This window comes from Carassius carassius, chromosome 34, assembly GCF_963082965.1.
Source record: "Carassius carassius chromosome 34, fCarCar2.1, whole genome shotgun sequence".
In the NCBI taxonomy this organism is placed as follows: Eukaryota; Metazoa; Chordata; class Actinopteri; order Cypriniformes; family Cyprinidae; genus Carassius; species Carassius carassius.
Window position 1 is genome coordinate 18,024,568 of NC_081788.1, and position 27,446 is coordinate 18,052,013.

General features: G+C 41.9%; 1 protein-coding gene across 2 annotated transcripts in view; it reads right to left on the reverse strand.

The window, feature by feature from the left end:
- Positions 1-651: 651 nt before the first annotated feature.
- Positions 652-27,446, reverse strand: part of LOC132114590 (monocarboxylate transporter 5-like) — a 33,288-nt gene continuing 6,493 nt past the window's right edge. The window contains exons 1-9 of one of the 2 annotated variants that reach the window (XM_059522779.1): positions 21,326-21,490; positions 11,542-11,671; positions 11,296-11,428; positions 11,078-11,221; positions 10,835-10,996; positions 9,194-9,772; positions 3,336-3,547; positions 2,266-2,359; positions 652-1,359 (exon numbers count right to left, since the gene is read on the reverse strand). In XM_059522779.1, the coding sequence (XP_059378762.1) occupies positions 1,154-1,359; positions 2,266-2,359; positions 3,336-3,547; positions 9,194-9,772; positions 10,835-10,996; positions 11,078-11,221; positions 11,296-11,428; positions 11,542-11,671; positions 21,326-21,348 (1,683 nt within the window). In that variant the 5' untranslated portion in view covers positions 21,349-21,490 and the 3' untranslated portion in view covers positions 652-1,153. Of the gene's footprint in view, positions 1,360-2,265; positions 2,360-3,335; positions 3,548-9,193; positions 9,773-10,834; positions 10,997-11,077; positions 11,222-11,295; positions 11,429-11,541; positions 11,672-21,325; positions 21,491-27,446 lie in introns of those variants that run through there. The other variant, XM_059522780.1, reaches the window with a different exon arrangement.

Sequence of the window (27,446 nt, forward strand, 5' to 3'; positions counted from 1 at the left end):
TCGTTTTGCCTCTAGAGGGCAACAGCTCATAAAGAACTATATTACTAGGGAGAACTACAACATTAGATTGCTATCGACACAGGACGTGTTCAAATGCATAGATTGATAAATTACATTTCCATTGTATCTTTGGCTTGCGTCATACTATATTTATAACAATCATTGTGTACAAACAGAGGTGACAAACTGTGCCCTGTAGTTTAACCACCAAAATCAAAACCTTAAAATAAAAAAGACGAAGTAAAAAAGCACTTGCGCTTTAGAGAAACACTCTGTGTAAATGTTCAATGTCTGGGCCTCTTGAACAGTTACACATAAACCCACAAGCCAGCTGACCTAATTATTCTAAATCTTGGCATCAGAAGGATATTCACTTGTATTCACACAGTGGTTTGTTCCAAAAAATATATTGGTTGTTGTCAGTAGTAAATGACAGTGTGACTGATTTAAAGAGAGAGAAAGTGGCTGATTTAGAGAGAGAGAGAGAGAGAGACATCCAAAATGTCTTCCAAATGAGGCACCAATGACAAAATATGTTGATGACAGCCATTAATGGCCTTCTGCAGTCCTTTACACAGTACTGAGCTTCATTGTGAAAACACATCTATAGACATGAACACACATTAAAGTATCAAAAAGGAGGCTCACAGTGTCTTAATAGGCTTATTGCATTGACCCATCACCATCTGACAAAATACTCTTATTTCAGTACTAGTATATTTGCCTAGGTGAGTAAAATGTGTCTTGTGATACAAAATTACCATCATATCGGTGGAAGCATCTGAGTAACTTTCTAATGTAGCAAGATCACGATTCATCATGTGCCGTAACATAAAAGCTTATGTAGTGACAAAGACTCTTGTACTTGTGCTAAACTGAATGCCATTAAATATGTTGGTGAGAGAAGCTTACTATTTGTTTATATTAATTTATATAAAAACAATTCAACACAATCCATTCAAATGAACCCACTAACAAAATAGTTTGCATTAAAGCATTAACTTCCTGTTCTCTGCATTCAAATGAACGTTCATTTGCTTGCCACGCTGTGGTCCCGACCAAATGTTCAGGTTAGGTCCTCTTCCGATCAGCCTTCAGAATGTGAACCACATGACATGGTGGAAAGTAAAATGGCTTTGAATTTATTCCTTTATTATACAACACCATTCCTCTGAGGCGCCGGGCAGAAACAGCCGTTACTCCACATCATTTCTTCATTTAGCATCTCTAGCCGCTTCTTTCGGGCTTGCCAGCGCCTCGCCAGAGGCTCGAGGAAAAGAGAAACTGATGATAACAGATAACACACTCCTGCCAGGTAGAAGGAGCAGTCGTAGGTCTGAGTGTAGTCGTACAGGAAGCCTTTGGGATGAAACGCAAGGTTACATGCATATTAAACTTGACAGATGGAAAGTTTAAAAATAGTGAATGGAGGTCAATGAAGAAAACATGGAATAAAAGTCATTCTACATGTTGTCTTTCCTTTGCACGATATACTTGACAACAGTCAGTAAAAAACCTGACGCTTAAGATGATGGACTGATGGAGAAAACTTTATTCACTTTCCACCCCAGATTCTCCCCACAGCTGTTTTCTGACTGGATATGCTTTTAAAACCATGGTTTGTTTTCACTATACAAGCTGCTCCGGGTCTTGGGTAGGATAGAAAAATCAGTTTTGCTTCCCTGGCTGCTCATTATTTTTGGGGGCGGGGGACTATGGAAGGGGGCCCTGACAAGATGGTTCGTGTTAGCATGACTGTGTTACAGAGTTCAGGGCAAGGTCTATACTCGCCTTCCTGAAGAGGCCACTCTACATGACTTGAATTTCCAAGAACTGTACTTCGCTGTAGTACAGTTTCACATAAGGAGATTCTGTATTTGTGTTGATGACTGGATTTTGTTAATAAATTGCAGCAAATAAATACATCTATTCTATAATCCTGAAAGTCGACAAATGGAATTTGTTTAGCAATACATTATAATAAAAAGAAGCCATATATACTGTATATTAGGAGAACTAAATAAGCTAGATGAGTTAACATGTCTTCCATCTGTAACTCACATAAACAGAAATATGAAACTACTGTACAATCTCAGTGTCCCTTAAGCCACACACACAGAAGCAAGCTTGTCTTAAACATTATCACGTTCAGCCAAGTCTTTCCAAAACTGCTGATTATTTTTGTGAGACATCAATACCATATTAATCTTCTAATGTTTATTGATTCTATGATGTAGTCAAGGAGTTCATCCAAACTCCACATACCTGCCAGAGGAGGACCTGTGAGACAGCCAAGCCCCACAAAGAACATTGAAAAACCCATCGAGTTGTTCAGCTTTTCAGAACCCACCAAGTCAACCTGGAAAACACAAACAGGGAAATGAATTATATTTATGACAGATAATATATGTCAGATCATGGCTTCTCTTCCTAGGCAAGAAGAAATAGAACTTTGGTTAGCCAACTTTGATATGGAGTATGAACGAGGCTTCATCATTAAAGAAAAAGTTTTTAAATGCCATATTCTTATAAAATCTATTAATAAGTCATCATATATATATATATATATATATATATATATAACCATTCGCTGTACTACAGTCTTTCTCAATCAAATTTACTCATAATAGAACAGCTGATTTGCATATTACATTTGGACAAGCAATAACATTTCAGACCAGTTTGGTAGCCTACATTCTCCAATTTGGTTTCCTTCAGCAGAAGAAATTCACATTCACATTCATATAAGTTTGAAAAAACTTGAGGGTGAGTACATGACAATGGAATCTGCAGTATTTTTGGTTGAACTATCCTTTTTCCCCCAGGGGCTTTTTAGGTAATGAGTGATTCTGGTTGTAAAAATATTTGAAAGATCAAACAGAAGATTCATTCCAGAAGAACGGGTGTACTGCAGTGCTGCCTGTCAATCTAGCTCTCTCTCCTTACAATGCCCTCTGCAGTATTACAGCACAAAAACTTACTGACTTAGAACTAGAAAGAATACCTTTCCATGAGCACATATAATATGAGTGAAGGAAACTGCATTAGGATGTCCCCACCTTGCCGGTCCACACACATATTTTTAATGAACAGAACTGAGCTCATAACTCCTCTAAGACATCTTTTCAAGCTTCTGGTAACATTGCCAACACTGAAAGTGCCAAAGAAAACTTAAAAAAAAGACAACTTGCATTTCAATTTTAAACTTAACTAAATTATAGTGTATTATCTATAGCTACACCTTTATACATAACCGTTGCAACACTGCTATGAAGAATGCATGTAAGAATGTGTTGCAATGACAATGGCACATGAACAGTCCTGCCTGTACTCACCAATACAGGAAGTAGAAGAGCCATGTACCCCCCACAGAAGATGGCAAAGAAGACAGCGTAGACCATGAGCAAGATGTATGAGGTGGCAAGAGGGGAGAGAAGATTGACCACACCACACAGGATCAGGTAGGCCTTATGGTAGTGATATTTGTGAACCAGATTCCTGTCTGTCACCCAGCCAGATGCAAGTTGGGCCACCGTCTCTGTTATACCTGTGAGACAGAAAAACTGTGGAACTGATGGACTGAAAATGGGCCAATTAGTGTAGCATTCTTCCAAGGTTTCATCCTTATACAGTATTGCAATCTCATAATGTTGTTCCAAACATGTTTGACCTCTTTTGAACATGGAAATAAGAAAAAAATACACCATGAAAGCCTTATTAATGTGATCTAAATGTCTTAGTATATTACTTTAAAGCCTTTTTTTTTAGCTTTGTGTGAAAAACAGAATTTCCAAAATGTAAGTCACTATCATGCATACTACAACATCTCCTTACAATGCTTGCACACATTAAAAATGCTGCACCTCTGTTTCTCCCAAAATGGAGAATTGAGAGGTTTTGTTCAGCATTTATTTTAAGTAATGAATACTTCTATTTAGCAAGGACACATTACATTGATCATTAGTGACAGTGACTTTTATAATGTTACACAAGATTTCAAATAAATGCTGTTCTACTGAACTTTCTATTCATCCTAAAAAATACAATAAAAATAAAAATACAAAAAAATGTATCTTGACTTTCACAAAAATATTAAGCAGCAAAAACAAATAAGAAATGTTTATTTAGCAGCAAATCAGCATATTATAATGAATTCTGAAAGATCATGTGACACTGAAGGCTGGAGTAATTGCTGCTGAACTTTTTACCTTTATCATCATAAATTCGATTTTGAAATATATTCAAATAGAAAACAGTTGTTTTAAATTATAGTATTATTTCACAATATGAATGTTTTACAGTATTTTTAATCAAATAAATGCAGTCTAGGTGAGCATAAGGAAATTCTTTTAAAAACAAAATCTTACTGACCCCTAACTTTCCAACTACATATACATACAGCATACTTTCAGTTAACTGACTTTGCTTGAAGCCTCTGGCGCAATCTGTTTTCAGTTCAAAGAGTGACAGAAGAGGAACAGAAGTAATGATAACAGACTTTGTGACAACAGATTTTGTGGTGTACTTTACAAAGCGTTCAGTACTGGTTTGTTTTTGCTGTTGTCTGTGTTGCAGTTGTGTGTCTTTGTGTTGCAGAGCTTTATTGAACAGTCTAGGAAAAGACCTGAGGCAGCACTATTGCAAGTTCATACATACACAACAGATCCAAAGTGAGACTCTCTGCTGACATGCAAGCTATCACAGTTTACTGAATAGGCCAACATAAAATGCACATAAATACCCTATATATGAGTTCTTATTTAATCTGTAATTCATTCATAACCTGTCAAATCACATACTGAATGTTTACACAAAACCCAGAGGTGTTGCCATGATCTACCAAAGGGGCCAGCTCATAAACTTTAGAACTGATGCTGAAGTTCATGCACATGTGGAGTCATTTATTGCTGGCCAGACATAAAACAAAACAGCTGCTCAATGTTTGCTGGCCTCCGTGCACCACTAAAGGTGACGTCCTGGTGTGCCCCACTTGGACCCAAAGACATTTTGAGCATTGTTTGTGTGTTTAAATCCCAGCAGGGACACGGAGTTTCACAGCTGTTCCTGTCATGCTTTTTTCAATGAAACTTCAATACAGAATCTCAGTGACAAAAAGTAGCAAATGTCTTTAAACAGAGGTTTTTAGTCCACAAAACTCTTTAGCATATAGAGGACTTTTACTAGGGTAATCGGGCATGTGACAGGTGTTTGTGTCTTTCTATACTTTACTCATTGGTCACAAAAGGACTGGACGAATGCAATGTCCCCACTACATCAAAGACGGATAATAGGCCCTCACTGAGGTACAGGGGGCCTAAATGCATGTCTGATTGCTACCAGCTCATTAAAACACAAAGTGTGTTTGGCTCGTCTCCTCACTCCCTTTTGTCCACATTGCTGCCTCTGTGGCCCGCCACACAATGTCAGCCACTGAACTACCAAGCCCAGAGGTGGGTAGTAACGAGTTACATTTACTTCGTTACATTTACTTGAGTAATTTTTTGGAGTAACGAATACTTTTCGGAGTATATTTAAAGATGGGTACTTTATACTCTTACTTGAGTAAATTTTTGGGGAAAAATCTGTACTTTTACTTCGTTACTGTGGGCGACGCTCCTCTCGTTACTTTATCTTAATGCAATAAATGTTATAATGCTTCAGTTTATTCCAAACGCGCCGTCTACTTTTCTCTGGGCAATGAGCGATGCCCATTCGCGAATGATTCATTCTTTTGAGTCAATTCTGTTCAAAGGCTTGATCAAACCAATTGGCAAACGAGTGAATTGGTTCATGAATCAGTTTGAATGAGTCGTTCAGTTCCCTGCCGCACGCGCTGAGCGTCTGAAGTGGCTCACTCGGAGTTGTAACGTTTAAGAACAGAAAGAGCGTTGAAAACGTGGCTGGAACTGCACTGAATTGAAAGCAAATATGCAAAGGCTATTATTTGCTAGCGATGGAGATCCTTATTAGATGAACACTGCGTGTGTTGTCTACTGTTTAACAGGTAATAACTTGGGCTACATTCGATTACAGTACACGATACCACTGACATTAGTTTGTTGTACGTGTGTGGCTTATAACAGAGGGGAGTCAAGTTGAATGCAGCTTCCAAAAGACAAAAAATAGCCGATTAAGATTTTATTAATTTTAATACAATCACACTGGTGCAAGTACGTTCAGCGAGTCATATTATCAGCTGCTAAATTCAGATCTGTGATCGCTTGCTGGCGCTGAGCCAGAGATAGATGCGTTTATACAGCGCTGCGCATTATAACAAATCACACATGATTCTTTTGAGCTTATTAAAGCATTGGCCAATCAGAGGTGTTCAGATGAGTCATCGCTAAAATGCCGGTGCTTCCTTCACTCGCTCACTGACTGAATACCTCTTTCTGGCGAATTCTCTCGCAGAAACAACAAAGTGCAGATGTGTGTACGAATCTTTAATTAAGATATTGATTTCACAGTGTTAACAGTTTCAGTGATTTAATGGGAGTTTCTGAGAGTGATTGAAATCTAGACTGTCTGTGAAAATTATCTTTAATAATGTAAATGTTATTTGCTCTCTTTCTGAACAATGAAAGATTAGTAGTAATATTTATATCACATTAACTTTCAATGTTAAATTCACATTTAATATAAAGTCAGTCATATTAAAAATATGTTATGGCATGACACCTATGTCTGTTACTTAAGTAAACAGACAGGGTTTTATAATAAATTACATAAATTGGAGTAAAGGCTGATGAAATATATACATTTATACACACACACATACATTACATACATTTTATCTATATATCTAAATAAAAATAGGCTCAGTATATATGACCCAAAGTAACTAGTAACTAACTACTTGAGTAGATTTTTTATCCAATACTCTTTTACTCTTACTCAAGTAACTATTCAAGACTAGTACTTTTACTTTTACTTGAGTAAATATTTCTAGAAGTACTTTTACTTTTACTTGAGTACAGTTTTTGGGTACTCTACCCACCTCTGACCAAGCCTCACGGCAGCTACTTGGGCTGTTGCTTAATGACTTCCCTCGGCCTGCCGACAGTGAGCGACAAGCCACGAGGAGCCTGAGTTTTAGTTCCCTCCTCATCCTGTCCGATGTGAAAACTGCTTTCAAACAGAGGTGGAGGGGGTCTGGGAAAGGAGATCAGCAGGGTCGTCTCCGTTTGTGCACTCATGCACTATTTTAAGACATTTTGTAGTTATATATTGCAAGTATATTCACACTGGAAACTTGTGCACTTCAAATATTCGGATGATTCAATTAATAAACAAGAAAAAAAAAAAGTGTGTAAAGTTGGACACTTCGTTCACTCAACTATTGCAACTTTCTTTACATACCGGAATGGGAGGGGCTATCAGACTCTGATGCTGGATGACAAAATGATCTTATAAAGTTCATACACTAGAGAGTAAACTACATTTGTTATTTTAAGAACTGGCTTGAACTGGCATTGTTTAATTTTAAGAACTGGCTTGACCTAAAAAATTATACTATTGTAATTAGAGCTGCTTTACAGCAGAATTTGAATTTATCTCAACTTAAATTATCAATATGAATAAACAGTGCTAATAAACGGCTGCTGAGGTCATATTCTCAAGTGAAGCGAGTTGAGGCCTGGACCCGGAAACAGCGCTTCTTACGTCATCACTTAACAACCGAATACTTTCACCACCATTAAAAGGCAGCAGGTGCATAAATACACTTTTGTTTACTCCATGTAGTTCTAAGAGCTGAGGTGTACATTTGGATTTTCTGAAATACATTAAGGTAAGTGCGCAAAGGTCTCTCTCACAAACACTCTCCCTCTCTTTCTCACACACACACACACACACACACACTCAATATAATATGCTGTTATACTCCATATAGCTTCATATACAAGTCAGAAACTAAGCTTTTTTTGCACAGGCCTATCTAAATGGTTAATGGTCCCACCTAGTGATCAACTGTAAAAATAACAAATGTTACTTCTTCCCAACAGGGAAAACCACCAACAATCAAGAATCTCACACACACACAAACACTATAATTTGCTGTTATTCTCCATATAACTCCACATACAAGCCAGAAACTAAGCCTTTTTTTTTTGCACAGGCCTATCTAAAGGGTCAATGGTCCCACCTAGTGATCAACTATAAAATTAACAAATTTTACCTCTTCCCAAAAGGGAAAACCACAAACAATCAAGAATGCATGATTACATGGTGTCATGGCTTTGCAATCAAAAAATGTCATTATAATGGAAGTCAATGGGGCAAAAACAGCCACCAACAACAAATTAGGCAGAAAAAAATTAAATCTTGTTGCACAAAAACTAAAAATGCATCAAAGCCAATGTTGCTACTAATCTTTGACATGCCCAAGACTGTTATAAAAAGAAAAAAAATCCAGCCACAATTACTTTTATATTGAAAATAAGTCATGTTGTGTGTTTTTCCCCCCAAATCAGTGACATCATTTATGAACTTGGCAATTAAAGAGTTAAAATCTTGGATTTTTAAAAAACATTTGGTAGTTTTGATCAGGACTGAGGTTGATTAACAGATTTATGCAAAGAAAATTAAAAAAAAATATATGAATCTGATACATTTTTACAGCAGTTTAATTGAGTGGATGTTTTCATCCCGAACAACTCGAAAGGGTAGTGAATTTGAAAAATACACAAGGGTTAATGTATAGTTGGCTGCCTTTTTGCATCAACCCTTTAAAGCCCATATTAGGGTACAACTTGCTGCAAAGCACAATGTTTGTAGTGCATCTAGCAAGTATAGCTTTATGGCTTTCCTGGAATACATCCCTGATGAAGCCAGAAAAAAAATGCTTCACTAATGACATACTAGCTAGCACTGTCATTATATGGCCCTTTGTCTCTCCATTTTCCACAGCATAGCTCAGCAGTGCTTATGTCCTATTGATTTCCTCTACTGTTACACATTATAAACGAACATTTGAACTGTTGCAGCCTGAGAACAGCAATAACAAACATAATGACAAGAGGACTTTTTTGCAATAGGTAACTTTTTAAATTAAATCATCTTATAACCTTGTTATCTATAATATCCTTGCTAATTTAAGATAAATTCTGTAAAAGCACTGATTACTTAAAATAGATGACAACAGAAAAGCAAGACTCTAGGGTTACTTAGGCTGATCAAAGGTAATATGACTCACCAGCCACAGAGATGATGAAGGAAGCATCCATAGGGTCGATGCCCAGGTTCCGGGCCCTTGCAGACAAATGGAAGTAAGGTATAAAATATGCCAGCTGACTGAAGACCAGCGACCAGGTGTAGATGCAAAAGAAAGGGTTCTTCAACAGTGAGAAGTCCAGCACTTTTTGTGGGTTTTCAGGAAGTTTTTCTGTTTTGTTGTTCTCGAGAAATGAGTCCACAGGAGAAACCCCATTCATCGTGGGGGAAGTTTTAATTTGGTTGCCGTCTGTACTGCTCATCCCATTCTGGATGGACTTTTTGAGTTCCAGATGTGGAAGAGTGTTCTGTTCATGAACAGGGTTCTCTATTATAAGTGTGTCCCTGTAAATGGGAGATGAGCTGTCCATTTTGGAAGTGCCATTGGACAAAGATGTGCTGCCATTCATATGATTCTTAAGAGTTTCTTTCTCAGATCCAGCTTTATGAAGAGGGGAGTTTGACATGGGTGTTGGAGTTGGAGGTATAATGTTAATGGGCCGCAAAAGCATCCCAGAAGCCACCAGGTTCAGCATGAGACCTCCCAAAATCAACAGAGCTCCTAAAGACAGAACAGAAATCAGTCAGTGTCAATAATAATATTTTAACACACCTGCTTCATTATTTTTTTTAATGTATTTTCAATAAAATGAAAAGTATAAATGAGCATGAAAAAAACATATATATATATACTGCCGTTGAAAAGTCTGCGGTCAGTAAAATTTCTTTTTTTTTCAAAGGAATGGATACTTTTTTTAACAAGGACACAGTTTTTAAAATGACTTCTATTTCAGTGTTGTTCTTCAAAGTTTCTGTATCATCAGAAAATCACTTGCACACTTTTTATAAACACTTCCACACTTCATTAAGCAGCACAACCATGACCAACTAATAATAATAACAAGAAGAAGAAATGTTTCTTTAGAATAAAACCTGATCATTTGTGACACTGAAGACTGGAGTGATGTCTGCTGAAAATTCAGCTTTGCCATCACTGAATAATTTTTTTTATTTTAAATTGCAATGAAATTTTGCAAGTTTTTGATCAAATAAATTAAGCCTTGGTAAGCAGAAAATACTTCTTTCAAAAACATTTGAAAAAATCTTACAGACACCAAACTTTTGAACAAAGGTATGCATATTTGTCAAGGGAAAATTATATAAAAGAAGAAAAAATTTAAATAATATATCAGTTACTGTATTTTTCGGACTATAAGTCCCACCTGAATAAAAGTCGCGTCAGTCCAAAAATAGGTCATGACGAGGGAAAAAACATATAAGTCGCACTGGAGTATAAGTCGCATTTATTTAGAACCAAGAACAAAGAGAAAACATTACCGTCTACAGCCGTGAGAGGGCGCTCTATGCTGCTAAGTGGTAGACTACAGGAGCACTGAGCAGCATAGAGCGCCCTCTGGCGGCTGTAGACTGTAATGTTTTCTCTTTGTTCATTTCTCTCGGTTCATGTCTAATTAATTTTGATAAACAAGTCACACCTGAATATAAGTCGCAGGACTAGCCAAACTATGAAAAAAAGTGTGACTTATAGTCCGGAAAATACGGTAAATATGTATACTGATATTACTTACAGATTTGAAATAAAATTTAGCTGAAAGCCAATTACCCTGCCAAGCATAATGATCCAAAAGCAGCTGAGTGAAAGGAGCAAGGGCAAAGGTCAAACCCATGCCAGAGCGGCCAATAGAATATGCAGTTGCAAGCCTCTTTCGGAAATAAGTCACTGTTACAACAGATGTGGCCTGATAAAGAAGAGCAAACCCGAGACCTGGAAAAAACAAAGTTTTATGGATTAATTTTTTTACTCTTAATATCTATACTTTTATCTTCAAAATAAAATGAAACTCACCAACAACTATCCCCATGCTAATGTAAAGGTAAATCACATTGGTGGCAAATAAGCTGGAGATAAAGCCGGCACTGACGAGAAGTGCCCCCACTATGGAGGTAACCCTGTTGCCCAGCTTGGCACAGGCCACCGAGGCCAACGGACCTAATAGGTCACAAACAAAACTGGGTTTATGACCTACCATATTGGATTAAAGATGGTTGCTATGGTGACCGTACCTCCGGAGAGCCTGAGGCTAGACATGATGGATCCAATCCAGCTGATGCTCTCTGACGAGCCTCCAAACTCATCCTGCAATGCCACAAAGAAGATCCCAAAGCTCTTCAATGTACCCATTACCAACACATTCACCTGAAAAAGACACCAGCAGATTCAACTGATTCAGCTCAATACAGATCACTTCAATTCTATCATAGCACAGAAGTTTAAAATTGCAGTATCTAACAGTAGGATTCATTACATACCAGGAAACAGTGCAGAACCACCATCCAACCCCAACCGCCATCTGGTGGATCCACATACACAACCTTCTTTTCCTTCTTCATGGACTTAGTTTTTTTCTCAGAGCAGGAGATTTTGGCAGCCTTACCATCACTGAAACATCACAAAATCCACTTAACATCAACCATTGAGTGATAAAGTTTAATAAAATTATCATGAGAACATGAAGACAAATATTGTCCCTCTGCATGCATTGAAGACAAATGCATGATAATTTTTATTCTAATCTTCTGTTACTCTTTTATCTCATTTGCCATTTTTACATTTGGACCCAAATACAGTATCGCCAGCATAACTTGGTTTTGCTCTGGTGCTATCTATTAAACATTTGCTAATCCCAGAATGCAGTGGACAGTGACGACATCAGTACCATTGGTTATTCTGTTTAGAGTGGATCAAATTTGAGTAAAGATGAAGATGACACAGGTTATCAGTATGAGGTGAAGTGTTCTGGATCTGAGCCGGAGACCTCCTTATTTACAGCTGAATACAATGTGTGCCTTGTACAGTGTTTAAAATGACACAAAAAGAACAGTCAAACGGGTTCGTACAAACAAACACCTGGCATGAAGTTAACTGAACAGTGAGCCCCTGCGCAGAGATGGTGGATCGTCTGAAATATTTCACAGATATAAACGCTTGCACAACTATAAACACTGAGCAATCAAATTCAGCAGCTCAGGTGGTTATAGCTGAAGCAGGAACATGAAATTGGTTGATCTGAGAATGTATGTGTGTACATAACAACAGTACAGAAATATATACTTTTCTTTCTTAATAGTTCACTCAAAATATACCCACTCACAATTTACCTTCATTTCTTTTTTAAACCTGTATGATTTTCTTTCTTTTTTTGGATCACAAAAAAATTTGCATAAAATTGGATGGAAAGCAAGCTCTAAAAAGTACAAAAAGAACCAGAAGGCTGCTCCTTCAAGAGAAAACAGACAAGTGGAGAGGCAAAGCATGCAAATACTGCTTAGAGGATTACAGAGCAATGAATTGGGCCAGTGTGCTGTAAGTGAAAACATTTCCTTCCATGTGCTTACCGAGGGCCACCCCAGACCCCTGTGTCTGTGCATGTGTGTGCTTGCATGCATGCATGTACGGATGCCAGATCACATGTGTGAATGCTTCAGTTCAAGGGTAATGCAGGAAATTGCATTGCAAAGGACTACGGTCCACCTTGTTACCCTGATTTTTTTCACTCAAAGCCTCTTTCAAATCCAGTGCTAATTGCATTTTTACTAATTGCCCTATGCAGCGACTGAGTGAGCAATTTGTTTTGGTCACAACATCAGTGTTGCAACGGCTATGCAGTTCATCGATTCATTGGTTCTGAACTAATGAATCACGGTTCGTTGAATCTAAAACAATGCAAACCCAAAGCTTGTAGATTTTGAATTCAGGCATATAAACCCAACTCTCTCTAAACTAAATGCCTTGCGCCAGCCTGGCTGGATTTAAATTATTTACGACACTCTGGATGAGAAATTCCACGGTCACGTGAGCGGCCTCAAAGGAGAAACGAAACACATTCCACAACACACACACACATAAGCACACACAGACAAACACACTTTTCTTTACGCTCTTTATGCAAGTCATTAATAATATGTATTTTGAATAGGTTTGTGGGTTGCATAAAGTGGTTAATCCTGTTATGCGAGGATTATAAATTGCTGATTTGTAAATTGGAAATGTTTTTGGAATGAATGTTCTCACAAAGAGTCATGATTCTGTAACCCTACCCCCCTGACCAGGTCGTAAAACTTTATGACCTAACTGACAGAACAGCAAAGCCAGATCACTGGTACCTTTTCTCAATGTATTCTAAACTGGTACCTTTTCTCAATGTATTCTAAATGTATTGAGTATTGCTTTTTGGTGCATTAGATGTTTTCCATAATCAAAAATTGGAGTATCTACAATTTTATCGTGTGTTAATCAAACTTTAAATATGTGTAATTCTGCATATAAATGTAACGTCGTGTTTCTATCAGTTATATATGTCATTTTTGGTGTCTGTGAAATCGTCATGTTGTGACCAAACTATCCACCTATAGGAAAGGTGTGTAAAAAATTTTTAATCTGGAATTACGAAACTTAGAACTAGAATATCACTGCTGAAATCTGATAAGCCATAACTTATTAGAGTGGGTGGTTCCCCAGAGACAAAGGAACGTTTTTCCCGCTTCAGATCGCGGACGTTCATTGGTTGTTCACGCAAAAAGAGGTGTGAACCTGTCAAGCCATAAGAACTGACCCAGGAAGTTCCTCCCGGTCTTCTGTTTGTTCTTCTTGCTCTTCTTCGCGCTCTTGGTCCGCTCTTCTATCGCCGTTGATCTCAGCACGGGGGCTGAGAGAACAGCCGTTCTCATGGCTCCTTCGGGAGCTTTCATCTCCGTTGTTTTCATTTCTTTTACTTACTAAGTTCCTCTCTACACGAGTGTAGCCGATCTGACTCGAACCAGACAAAATAAAGAGTCGATCAGGGCTGTGGTTGAAACATGAGCCAAATTCTTCAGTAAGGCAACCGGAGGTCATAAAACATTCTGTGCAACAAGTCCCAAGCAAGATAACCAACCAACCAACTTTTTCACAGAACAGATTTCAACATTAACACCACTAGAACAATTATTGACAATTTCAATTCGGAGAAGAGATTGTCAAATTTGTTGTTCGTAATTGAAATGCAACGCTGGACATCACATGTAAACCCATGAGAGTTATACACCATATCCTTAAACACTTCCCCCACCTAGCAGAACCAGACTGAAATTCCTAAGGGGGGGGGGGGGGGGGGGTGCCTTTGAACCTCTGGTCTCCACAGAAATCTTTGTCTACATATATATGGACCAAAAAATTAACTCAAAAGGACTTATAAATGAATATCAGTCCATCGCGTCACTCCATATTCACTTATGTGTAACCCACACATTTGACTATCATGTTATAATCACTTATTGTGTATGTCTTTTAATAACTATTGGATAGCTTAAGGATACATATTCATGTTTCCTATGTATGTGTTTGAATCTGTTAGCTTGAAACAGTTCTGACCATCAGTTATTTGTCAAATGTATCATATTCTTGTTATAGGAATCATGTCCAAAATTAGACCCTGCAAGAGCGGGAAGATTCGGACCACATGCTTGATAAGATAACATATGATTTATGATACCACGAGCCAAGACAATATCTGATTGGTCAAGACAACATTTGAGGTGTGGCCAACAGGCCAGTTTAAATTCTCAGGACACCATAAAATCTTGCTTTTAGTTTTTAGCTATGCTTCTGCTATTAGTCATGCCTGCTTTTAGTTTTTAGCTATGCTTCTTAGCTTTTGCTATTAGTCATGTTTGCTTTTAGTTTTAGCTTTGCTTTTGCTATCAGTCATGCCAGCTTTTAGTATACTTTTAGTTCCTCTTCAGGAACTTGAGCTGCGTCAAATGCGCTTTGGGGAACGCGTCTAGCGTGAGCGACTCTGAATATGATATCTATTCTGTCTTATAGACGAGCGTGACGTCACAGACGGGGTGACGTAAGCAACCAGGAAGCTATAAAAGCACGTGCCGCGCAGCTGGCGTCAGCTTCGCGTATTTCAGCAAGCGCTCTGTGTGTGCATGTCATTCTGTCTTGTCAGTCTTATTTATTGTTGTTTGTCACTATTAGCTCCTCAAAGAGTGAGCAATAGTCAAAGAGCAAAGTTAAGACGAGACATCTGAAAGGCGAATCCAGATCGCGTTTCAGATTGTGTGTTCATCACGAGTGGGAATACACGGTCTGTGCGCGGTCTGCCTGGGATTGAGGCACGCTGTTTCGGCTCTTTAGGGAGCCGACGGCCTGCACTGGTACAAGCCAGTGTGGACGCTTCGATCCCGGAGGACTCTCTCGAGGGGGAGTCTTTGCCAGCGTTCCTCGCGGTGTCGGTCCCGCTTTCGCCGAGGCGGAGTGGCGCCTGCACTCGCTGGGTTCGCAGATAAGATCTGCTGGAGGGTATGGAGACGGGCGCGTCCCAAGTGCTGCGGTCCTTCCCCCCCCGAGTGACGGCCGTGACGCACCGCCTTTTTTTCTCTGAGGAGATTGAAACGGAGGGCGTCAATGAGCTCGCAGTTGCACAAACATAAGCTGCATAAACATGGGGCTGACTGTGCTTCTCGCATATCTAAGGACGGGGCGAAGACGGCTCTGCCTATCTCCACCCGAATTCCCTAGATTTAGAGTTCATTCTCGAGGTTCGGAAGCACGCGAAGCGGTTCCTTCCCCCTCTGTGAACTCGCAGCTGCAGCTACTTATCTCCGAGGAGATTAATATTGTTTGTGTGACTAAGCAGCTAGCGTGTTGCCGAGGCAACGAGTGTACTACATCATTTTCAGTTTTGATGTAAATCTTACCAAAAGCAGACCGTGTTTACTCGTCTGATTGTTTGTTTGCATTAAATTCTGAGGAATATAATGACACTTATCTCACTCTGAGAAATTATATATACTGGAGGGGCTGCTGGGCGGGAGCAGCCCTCTCAGTCCATAGTCAGAGCGTTGCCGCCCGCGCTCCCCCTGCGTCGGGACCGGACGCTGAAGCAATGCTCTTAACCAGGGTTTTCCCAGCCTAAGGCAGATCTGAGGGCCGTACTTCAGACTGTGAGGCCCTCGGTTAAGAAGTCCTGACACATTTCGGTCACGACTGCAGAGGGCGGCCCCTACTAGGGTGGAGCGGCGTACACCGCATTACACGGTGCCCGTCTCACCTCAGCGCCCTCTGGGGGCCGGTCTGCCAACCCTGCCAGTGTTCCAGGGCGCAGCAGTCCCCAGCGAGCATCATTCTCAGTATTTTCCGCCCGTGCGCGTAGTGGGGCTGAGACGCTCGCTGCCCCTTTGGGGGCCTCTTACACAAGAGGTCATTCTCGAGAGACTGATTCCCTTAGTAGATTATTTAGCAGCGTGAAAACTACTGCCAAATGTATCTCAATGGGTCCTGCACACAGTAGGAAAAGCTACTGATTCAGTTCGGCTCTGCACCGCCGATACTCAACGGGGTCATTCCGACGATAGTCGGCCCCGGGCAGGGTCTGGTTATGGAGCAGGAAGTGAAAACCCTATTAGAGAAGGAGGCCATCGAGGTGGTCCCTCCTCAAGACAGGGAGTCCAGGTTCTACAGCCGGTATTTCACAGTTCCAAAGAAGGATGGGGGGTTGCGTCCGATTATAGACTTGAAGGTCTTAAATCATTCAGTTATGAGATTGAAGTTCAAAATGCTCACAATCAAGCATGTTGTAGGTCAGATCAGGTCCGAGGACTAGTCTGTCACAATATATCTCAAAGATGCATACTTCCACATTTCCATCCTTCCACAACAAAGGAAGTTTCTGAGGTTCGCTTTCAGGGGCGAAGCCTACCAATATCGATTACTTCCCTTCGGCCTTGCACTCTCACCCCGCACGTTCACAAAATGGGTAGACGCGGCTCTGGTCCCCCTGCGCATGCAGGGCATCCGCATTCTCAACTACATTGAGGATTGGTTGATTTTAGCTCAGTCAGAGCAGGTTGTGGCTCGGCATCGAGATGTCGTTCTCGCACATATGGGGGAGCTGGGTTTGAGACTGAACGCCAGGAAGAGTGTACTTTCTCCAGTTCAGAGGACCACCTATCTAGGCGTAGTATGGGATTCGACCGCGATGCAGGCATGATTGTCCCCTGCTCGTATCGAGTCGATCCTCATCTCAGTCGAGAGAGTCAGAGTAGGCCAGTCACTCACTGTCAAACAATTTCAGAGATTGTTGGGTCTGATGGCAGCTGCATCCAACGTGATACCTCTTGGCCTGCTGTACATGAGACCCCTAAAGTGGTGGCTCAAGACCAAGGTATTTTCCCAGATTGGCAATCTACTTCGCACTATCAAGGTCATGCGGCACTGCCTCCATGCCTTAGACATGTGGAAGAAACCTTGGTTCTTGAATCAGGGCCCGGTGCTGGGAGCTCCTTGTCGCCGTGTAATACTAGCGACGGACGCATCTCTCACCGGCTGGGGTGTAGTCATGAGTGGCCACCCTGCCCGTGGTCTGTGGAGTGGTCGCCATCTAACATGGCATATCAATTGTCTAGAAGTGCTAGCAGTTTATCGTGTACTGAAGCACTTCCTCCCAGACCTAAGGGGTCACCCATGTGTTGGTGCGCACCGACAACACATCGTTGGTCTCTTACATCAACCACCAGGGAGGTCTGCATTCGCGCCCTTTGTACAAGCTGCCGCACCAGATCCTGGTGTGGTCCCAGAGCAAACTTCTCTCATTAAGAGCAGTATATGTTCCTGGGAAATTAAATGTGGGAGCAGACATCCTGTCGAGGCCCGGGGAATGGAGACTTCACCCAGAGGTGGTGAAGCAGATATGGAGAGTATTTGGCAGGGCTCAAGTAGACCTATTTGCGACTCAAGAGACATCACAATGTCCCCTTTAGTTCTCTCTAGTTCATCCAGCTCCTCTGGGACTGGACGCTATGGTACAGACCTGGCCGAGGCTTCGTCCGTACGCCTTTCCCCCTATTGCTCTGCTCCCGGGAGTTCTGGCGAGAGTACGCCGGGACGGGGTCCATCTGTTGTTAGTAGCCCCGTTCTGGCCGGGCCGAGTATGGTTCGCAGATCTAGTCTTGCTCCTCGACGGCTCACCGTGGGAGATACCGATCAGGACAGACCTACTCTCACAGGCGCAGGGTACGATAATTCACCCTCGCCCGGAGTTGTGGAAAATGTGGGTGTGGCCCCTGAGGGGGCACAACTGTTAGCAGCTGGTCTCTCAACTGAGGTTGTTGAGACCCTCCTCCAATCCAGAGCTCCCTCAACGAGGAAACTGTACACCCTGAGGTGGAAACTCTTCACCTCATGGTGCAGAGACCGCCAGTTAGACCCAGCAAACTGCCCAATTGGTACAGTTCTGGAGTTTCTACAGTCTAGGCTCTCTGCAGGGTTGACTCACTCCACGCTGAAGGTCTACGTGGCGGCCATTGCGGCCTACCACGCCCTTATCGATGGCCAGTCTTTGGGAAGACACCCCCTAGTTACACGTTTCCTCCGTGGTTCGCTGAGGCTGAGACCTCCAGTACGGTCCCGTATTCCCCCGTGGGACTTGGTTGTGATGTTAGAGGCAATGTGCAAACCCCCGTTTGAACCTATTCAAGATATTTCAGACAGACATCTTACCCTTAAAACCTCCTTTCTGTTGGCTATCACCTCTCTGCGGAGAGTAGGAGATCTTCAGGCCCTCTCTGTGGCCCCCACTTATCTTGAGTTTGCACCTGGCATGACCAAAGCGTTCATATACCCTCGAGCGGGATATGTTCCTAAGGTTCCCTCTGTTATACCCCGACCTGTAGTGCTGCAGGCCTTCTGTCCTCCTCCCTTTCGGGAGCCCGACCAAGCAAAGCTAAATTATATGTGTCCAGTTCGAGCACTGGACACATACGTCCACAGAGCTGCCCTGTGGAGAAAAACTGACCAATTGCTTGTATGCTACGGTCCCCCCAAGAGGGGTTCTCCTGCTTCTAAGCAGACTATTAGTCGTTGGATAGTCGAGGCTATCAACGCCACCTATGAGTCCTCTGGTCGTCCCCCCGCTGTCGGGAGCCAAGGCTCACTCTACTCGGGGTATGGCGGCCTCCAAGGCCTTCCTAGCAGGTGTATTCATGCTGGACATCTTCAATGCTGCGGGGTGGTCTACGCCTTCTACGTTTGTTAAATTCTATGGCCTAGACATGCCAGTCACTCCAGGCACTTCTGTCCTCTCGTCCTAAGCTGTGCTCTTCGGTTACACACTAGGCAGGGGTTTGGTAGTCTGGCGGCGTTGGTACTTGTTCCCCAAAGCGCATTTGACGCAGCTCGAGTTCCTGAAGAGGAACGTCTCTAGGTTACGTATGTAACCCTAGTTCCTCGAGGGAACGAGGCGCTGCGTCTCGGAGCCATACCCCCGGCACCCCTGCCGGCGCTTGCTGGTACTCGAAGCTGTCGCCAGTTGCGACACATGCTTTTATAGCTTCCTGGTTGCTTACGTCACCCCGCCCGTGACGTCACGCTCGTCTATAAGACAGATTAGATATCATATTCATAGTCGCTCACGCTAGACGCGTTCCCCAAAGCGCATTTGACGCAGCGTCTCGTTCCCTCGAGGAACTAGGGTTACATACGTAACCTAGAGACGTTTGCTTTTAGCTTTAGCTTTGCTTCCTAGCTTTAGCTTTTAGCCATCACTGTTAGCTGTTCTTTGAGTGCCGTTCCAGCGTGCTTCGGCCTGCACGCCTGCTGCTACTTAGCCACGATGAGAAGAAACACCACCTAGTCTCGCCAAACTTTACTTCTTTTCTTTTCGTTTGAGAGTTTCATGTTCTGAGTTAAGTTTTGTAATGTCGAGTCTCCGATGTCTGACCTCGAATGCCCCTTCAACTTCAACCAGCCCACACAACTCTGCATCGTCAGCCAACGCCCAACCACGGGCTTCCCAAGACGTATCTTCAGCGACTACTGAACTTCCAGCCAATCAGCGACATCGGGAAACCCCTTTCATTGACAACAAAGGGGACTCCCTTTTCACAGGAGACGCAAGTAACTTTACCTCCAGACTGTGACCTTTACTGGTGTATCTAAAATAACTTTAACCTCATTGAGGAACTCAATGTGAGGGCTAATTAAGTGATTGATGGTTGTTCATGTTTATGCAATTTAAGGTATTGCTGTAAACTTGGGATTCCACATTTCCATGCTCTTAAACTCATCTTTCCCTAACTTTCGATCTTCCTGCAACTTGTGTGAATGTGTGAGTGCGTGCGTTCATGTGTTAGGTTAGTTTATATGCCTTAGATTTATCTAATAAAACCTTATTCATATTAAAAAGAGAAGTATCTTGTGTTTTGTGCTTACAAGTTAATGTCTTAAACTGCCGATCTTGTTACTGTGCTAATTGATAGTGTTTTCACTATACTTTGGATATTAATATACAGCTCAGATTTGATGTTAAACAGCTCGTTCAGTGAATCGCAGGGCGTCTCAGTGATCAGCCGTGAAACAGTGATTCTGTTCAAATTCCCTTTAAATTTTAAATGATTCCCTTTGAGCTAAATTGACCTGTTTCCCTTACACGAGGAAGACGAATTCTGGAATCATTACGTTTGTTGGACCTTTCAAATATCGCGTGATATTAAGCTCTTTACTTTTTAGTAACCGAAATTTCATAATGATAGGATAATGTTTTCATGGCCAGAGAATATTTATCCTTGAATAATAAGAAGTGATAACTTTATTGAAAGTTGATAAGTTAATTTTACGGCCGTTTGCTGGACAAACCACTGTTTGATTTGCGGTAATTTACAGTAAGAGATATCACTATAATTGATATGAAGAATGGAATATTGAGATATTAATGAGTAAATTACAGTGCCCTGTAATGAGTTATTGATATATACAATTGACCTATTTTTCATCTTCAATAATTTTAATGTAACTGTCATATGAGATATATATATTAATCAGATTCCTGATTAATTATTAAAATTCCCTATATATCATTTGAGTTAATTATAATGTACAACCCAGTGCGGCTACAGTGTTTACCACCTCTGCTCTGGTATGCTGTAACATCATCATTATATCATTATGGTTTTGTTTGAAATGTTAGCATATGGGTGAAAAGTGCCGCCGATAAAAATAAAAAAAAACTCATAATCTTAGGCAGTTAGAGTACAATACTTTGAAAAGACTCACTTGTGTTGCTCTTTTGGCAGCATAGTTGTGGCAGAGGAAACTTAATAAATTTTAAGGTGACAGCTTATTTCCTCTGTGTCATCTTCTGCACTGGAAACTCAACTTGCAGATCTTGTTTAACAAACCTGCAACACAAATTGTTATAACTTACTTTAGACCTTTTGGACCTTCCCCACACAAGAATCTCTAATCTTGGGTGTCCAAGGTTTCTGTCTTTCAAATAATTCTCAGAGATTTCAGATCCACACAGTATGCCAACAAAAAAAACCTGTTTAAAAAGTTTGAGGCAAAAGCAATGCTTTGACAATTCACACCTGAAATCACTGCAGTTTTGAAGGCCTGTGACCGCCAGTCAGACATCTCAAACAATGAATGTAAAATTAACTACTTTGTGCATCTGTCAGCATACCCTCTTATATGAATTGGGTTCATATAGGGGTTTGGCCTTATTAATCAGTTATAGAAGCTAAATTCAACTGAGCATTGCATTTAAATCTATAAATCTCATTTACTTATAAATCTGCAAATGCAGTCTTGTTATTGTGACATTACAGCCACTGGAGGGAAATCTCCTGACCTCTCCTTTGATTCACTGTAATGTTTTCTAAACACATTCACAGATGTATATTTCCACACATTGCCTCCCAGTGTCCTCACATCAAAAACTTTTAGTCTGCAAAAAATGCTCTCAACTTTTCAGAGAGTGAAACACAGGCTACTAGTTTAATAAGACAAATTAGTGTAGCCGGTGAGTGGTCTACGACTTATTTAGTAAGTGGGTATAATCAGGTTGAGGTAGCGGAGGCAGATAAGGCAAAGACAGCTTTTTGTACTCCATTTGGGTTGTTCGAATTTAACCGTATGCCCTTTGGGCTGTGTAATGCCCCAGGGACGTTCCAAAGACTCATGGAACGGCTGTTTGGGGATAAGCGGCTCTCTTCTTTGCTTTTGTATCTGGATGATATAATTGTATTTTCCTCTTCTGTACAGGAGCATTTGTCACGACTGGAGGAGGTGTTTAAGCGATTGCAGCAGGAAGGTCTAAAGATTAAATTGAGCAAATGTAGTTTTTTTCAAAAGCAGGTGAAGTATTTGGGGCACCTAGTGTCTGAGCAGGGGGTTTCTACAGACCCTGACAAAGTGGCAGCAGTAAAAGAATGGAGTCGACCAGCACACTTGGCAGAGCTTCGTTCATTTTTAGGTTTTGCCAGCTATTATCACCGGTTTATTGATGGATTTGCTAAGCTGGCCAGGCCTCTTCATGAATTGGTAACAAGATTGAGTGGTTCTGCAAGAAAGGGTAAGACCCCAAGGCTGCCGTTAGCTTCTGTGTGGGATGCAGAGTGTGAAAGCCGTTTCCAAACATTAAAGACCAAGCTGGTTACGGCACCTGTGCTCGCTTATGCAGACTTCCGGAAGCCATTTGTTCTGGAGATCGATGCAAGCCATCAAGGTTTGGGGGCCGTTTTATCCCAGGAGCAGGGTGGTAAGCTTCGTCCCATTGCTTATGCCAGTAGAGGTCTGCGGAGGACAGAGCGGAATATGGAGAACTATAGCTCCATGAAACTGGAGTGTCTGGCCCTAAAATGGGCTGTATGTGATAAGTTTAGAGAGTATTTGTTGGGGAATGACTTTGTTATTTATACTGACAATAATCCTCTCTGTCACCTGCAGACCTCAAAGTTGGGTGCTCTGGAACAGCGATGGTTATCACAGTTGGCTTCTTTCAATTTTGTGATTAAGTACCGCCCAGGAAGGGTGAATCGAAATGCTGATGCACTGTCTTGGCAGGCCATGAATAATGTGTTTCCAGGAACAGAAATTCCCCAAGTGTTACAGCAGCAGGTGAAGGGAAGATCTCCAGAGCGGGTAGTGGTGAGTGCCAGTGAAGTTGCTGCATTGCCTGGATGTTCACAGGTAGATCTTTCTCAGTTGCAGAAGACCGACCCAGTCATTGGAACTATTGCCAAGGCCTGGGAGGCAGGTAGTGTGTTGCGTTCTTCGGAGTTGACCGGTAGAGACCGAGCTGTAAATGAGTTGGCTAGGCAGTGGGACCGTTTGTGTGAAAAGGATGGGTGCCTCTATCGCATAGCGTACACACCTGATGGTCATCGAGAGATACATCAGTTATTGTTACCTCAGAAACTTCAAAGAGAGGTGTTTTGTAGTTTGCATGACAGTCATGGGCATCAAGGAAAGGACCGAATGGTAGAATTAGTGAAGCGTCGTTGTTATTGGCCAGGGATGGTGAGAGATGTGGAAAAGTGGTGTCGGGAGTGTCAGCAGTTCAACCAAAGGTGAGGTCTTTTATGGGAACACTACATGCAACCCGGCCTCACAAAATTTTGGCTGTTGATTTTACAGTGTTGGAGCCTGCTAGTGACGGGAGGGAGAATGTGTTGGTGCTCACTGATGTTTTTTCGAAGTTCACTCAGGCCATCCCTACTCGGGATCAGCGAGCAAGCACTGTAGCGGAGGTGTTGGTCCGGCATTGGTTCCATTTGTTTGGGGTTCCATGTCGTCTGCATTCAGACCAAGGGCGAAATTTTGAAAGGAACCTTATTAGCCAGTTATGTAAGGTTTATGGTGTACAAAAGAGTCGCACTACCCCGTACCATCCACAGGGTAATGGGCAGTGCGAACGTTTTAATCGTACTCTCCATGATTTATTGCGGACTTTGGCCCCAGAGAAAAAGAGGCGGTGGCCACAACATCTACCACAGCTTGTTTATGCTTACAACACCACCGTGCATTACTCCACAGGGATGAGCCCGTATTTTTTAATGTTTGGATGTGAACCTAAATTACCAGTTGATTTCTTGTTAAATCAGTTAGAAGAGAACGTAGAGACACCTGATCAGTGGATTGTGGAACATCAAGGTAGGCTTCAGGCAGCATATGAGGAGGTACAGGAGAGATTGAGAGAAAAGGTTGCCCGTTGTAATCAACGTGATGAGGGTAGAGTAAACGATACACGGTTTGGAGAGGGTGAGTTGGTCTATCTCAAAAGCCATCATCGTGGGCGACATAAAATTCAGGACGTATATGATTCATGTCTGTATAAGGTGGTGCGTGAACCAGGGGAGCAAGGCGTGGTGTATTCCGTTGCCCCCGTGTTGCAGGCAGGGCCTGTGAAGCAGGTCCACCGGATGGAAATGCGTAAGGCGTTTATTGACCCTGTCTTAGGTGATGTAGACTCGTCTGGGTCTGAAGCTGTTGGCTCGAATGGGGGGTCTACCACAGATTCAGATAGTGAGTCGGCATCATGTATATTATTGCAAGATGATTGTGATGTGTCACCAACTAGGACAGGTGAATATAGCACTTTGGAGAGTTCTCCTGTACCAGAGGCTCAACCCTTAGAGCCGAGGCGTTCTAGGAGGAGTACAGCGGGTCAGCATTCAAACCCTTTTAGATTGCCTCGGGCTGCTGTTGCACCAGTAGTCTGGGAGAAGTTGTAGTCCCAGAGACCGATTGGATATGCTCTTTATTATGGTGATGAGAACACTACTTTGTGTGTGTATCGGCGGGTCGCCGATTAATTCCTGGGGGGAAGAATGTAGCCGGTGAGGTGGCTATTAGTAGAGGGCGTGGCCAGGTAGGTAGAGGGTTTTTAAGCGGGCACCTCTAGGGAGGCCTAGAGAGGAGGTCCAATCTGTTGTGTGGAATTGTGCTGTTTGGTAGCCTTCCCTGGTGTGGTGGTGTACAGACGTGGTGTGGTTGAGAAGACGCCAAATAGTGTGGATTTGTAGGCCGCTGGTCACGCCCGTTTCCATCTTGGAAGTTAGTCCAGGATTAGTGGTGGTGTTGCAGGTTTAGTTGATCGCTGTTCTTCTTGAGTTTGTTTTGTTTTGATTTTCCCATCTAGCCAGTACCGATAGGTGTGCGCTGTATGCCTCCAGCCCTATGTATATAGATGTTGTGAATCGTACTGGCTAGTGGGGTGTTTCCTCTTTTTATTTTTTTCTAGTTTGAACCTCACTTTCCAGCCTCGTGTTGCCAGCCAACTCTTGTACTCTTTGTACTATATTGATGCTTTGAAACACACCAACCATTTGCATGAGACTTAAGTTTGCAGTGGAGTGGATTTCTTGGTGTTGGTCTGATTATGTTTTATTTTTATCTAATATGATTTTGGGGTTTGTGTCATTTACTTTGTAACTTTACTTGGAATTGTGGTGTGTGCTAAAGTTGGGATTGTATAGGGGTCCATAAGAGGTTGGCTGGCTATTTACATCTTTCATGTGGGGGGAATGAGTTTTTGCTCTTCAATGTAGTTTCTTTTTTTTTATTTGATATATATTGTTAATGATTTATTTGCCAATAAATTTGTTTAATTTTTTGGGAACATAGTTCATTTCCTTTTGGTCTCCCCTTATTTAAAGGAAGTGGCCCGTTGGTAACATTAGGCATCGCCTAGGATTAACTAAGAGCATGTACTAATTTTGGGGAAAGTGTCCTCAGGAAGGCTACTCTAGTATCCATCTTCTAGTCTACATTACCATAAATCAGGGGCGAGGCTACATAAGGGCCAGGGTGGCACTGGCCCACTCAAACTGATGGCCAGCCCACCCAATTAGAACAGACCAAAAAAAAAAAAAAAAAAAGAAATGTGGGAAAGCCGAAAAAAAATCATGCATATGTGACATACTGAACACTTAAACACGTACAAGAAGTTTCATTAAAAAAATAACTACTGTAGAGCGAAAACATTTTAATATAATTGCCTTACTGCAACAGCCAATCAAGCTTATTAGTACGGTTTAGCCAATCGCACATTGTTGGGGGGTGGGAAGATGAGTTTACGTCTGCTAGTGAAGTAAACTTTTAACCATAGACAGTAAAAGAAACACGCATGACACAAGACGAGCATGTCGAAACAGACATCTTTAATTAAATATATATATATAAAAAAAACAAGAACATAACCTGAAACATCAACATCCACCCTGGCTAATCGTAGAGAAAAGCAACATACCAGCTGATTTATCCACACTTGATGAACCACCTGCTCTACCCCATTTACGAAGTAATATTGCATTTACGCCAGTTTTCGCGCAAAATAAACGGCAAGTCTAGTCATTTTGCTGCTAAGTGGTACACAAAGTTCCCATTTCTAGAGTACAGCATAAAAGACGATGACGTGTACTGCAAGATGTGTCGTCATTTTAATGACACTATATGTTTGAGGATGTGTACCGTGATTGGAAACACGTCACGCAGGCTTGTGAGCGGCACCAAATGAGTAACGTAAACAGGGGCGTAGATTACGCGGGGGACGTGTCGCCCACACTTTTAATATCATGAAAATTCGTCCCCCGCACCTTTTTTGCCAGCTATTATCGCCGGTTTATTGATGGATTTGCTAAGCTGGCCAGGCCTCTTCATGAATTGGTAACAAGATTGAGTGGTTCTGCAAGAAAGGGTAAGACCCCAAGGCTGCCGTTAGCTTCTGTGTGGGATGCAGAGTGTGAAAGCCGTTTCCAAACATTAAAGACCAAGCTGGTTACGGCACCTGTGCTCGCTTATGCAGACTTCCGGAAGCCATTTGTTCTGGAGATCGATGCAAGCCATCAAGGTTTGGGGGCCGTTTTATCCCAGGAGCAGGGTGGTAAGCTTCGTCCCATTGCTTATGCCAGTAGAGGTCTGCGGAGGACAGAGCGGAATATGGAGAACTATAGCTCCATGAAACTGGAGTGTCTGGCCCTAAAATGGGCTGTATGTGATAAGTTTAGAGAGTATTTGTTGGGGAATGACTTTGTTATTTATACTGACAATAATCCTCTCTGTCACCTGCAGACCTCAAAGTTGGGTGCTCTGGAACAGCGATGGTTATCACAGTTGGCTTCTTTCAATTTTGTGATTAAGTACCGCCCAGGAAGGGTGAATCGAAATGCTGATGCACTGTCTTGGCAGGCCATGAATAATGTGTTTCCAGGAACAGAAATTCCCCAAGTGTTACAGCAGCAGGTGAAGGGAAGATCTCCAGAGCGGGTAGTGGTGAGTGCCAGTGAAGTTGCTGCATTGCCTGGATGTTCACAGGTAGATCTTTCTCAGTTGCAGAAGACCGACCCAGTCATTGGAACTATTGCCAAGGCCTGGGAGGCAGGTAGTGTGTTGC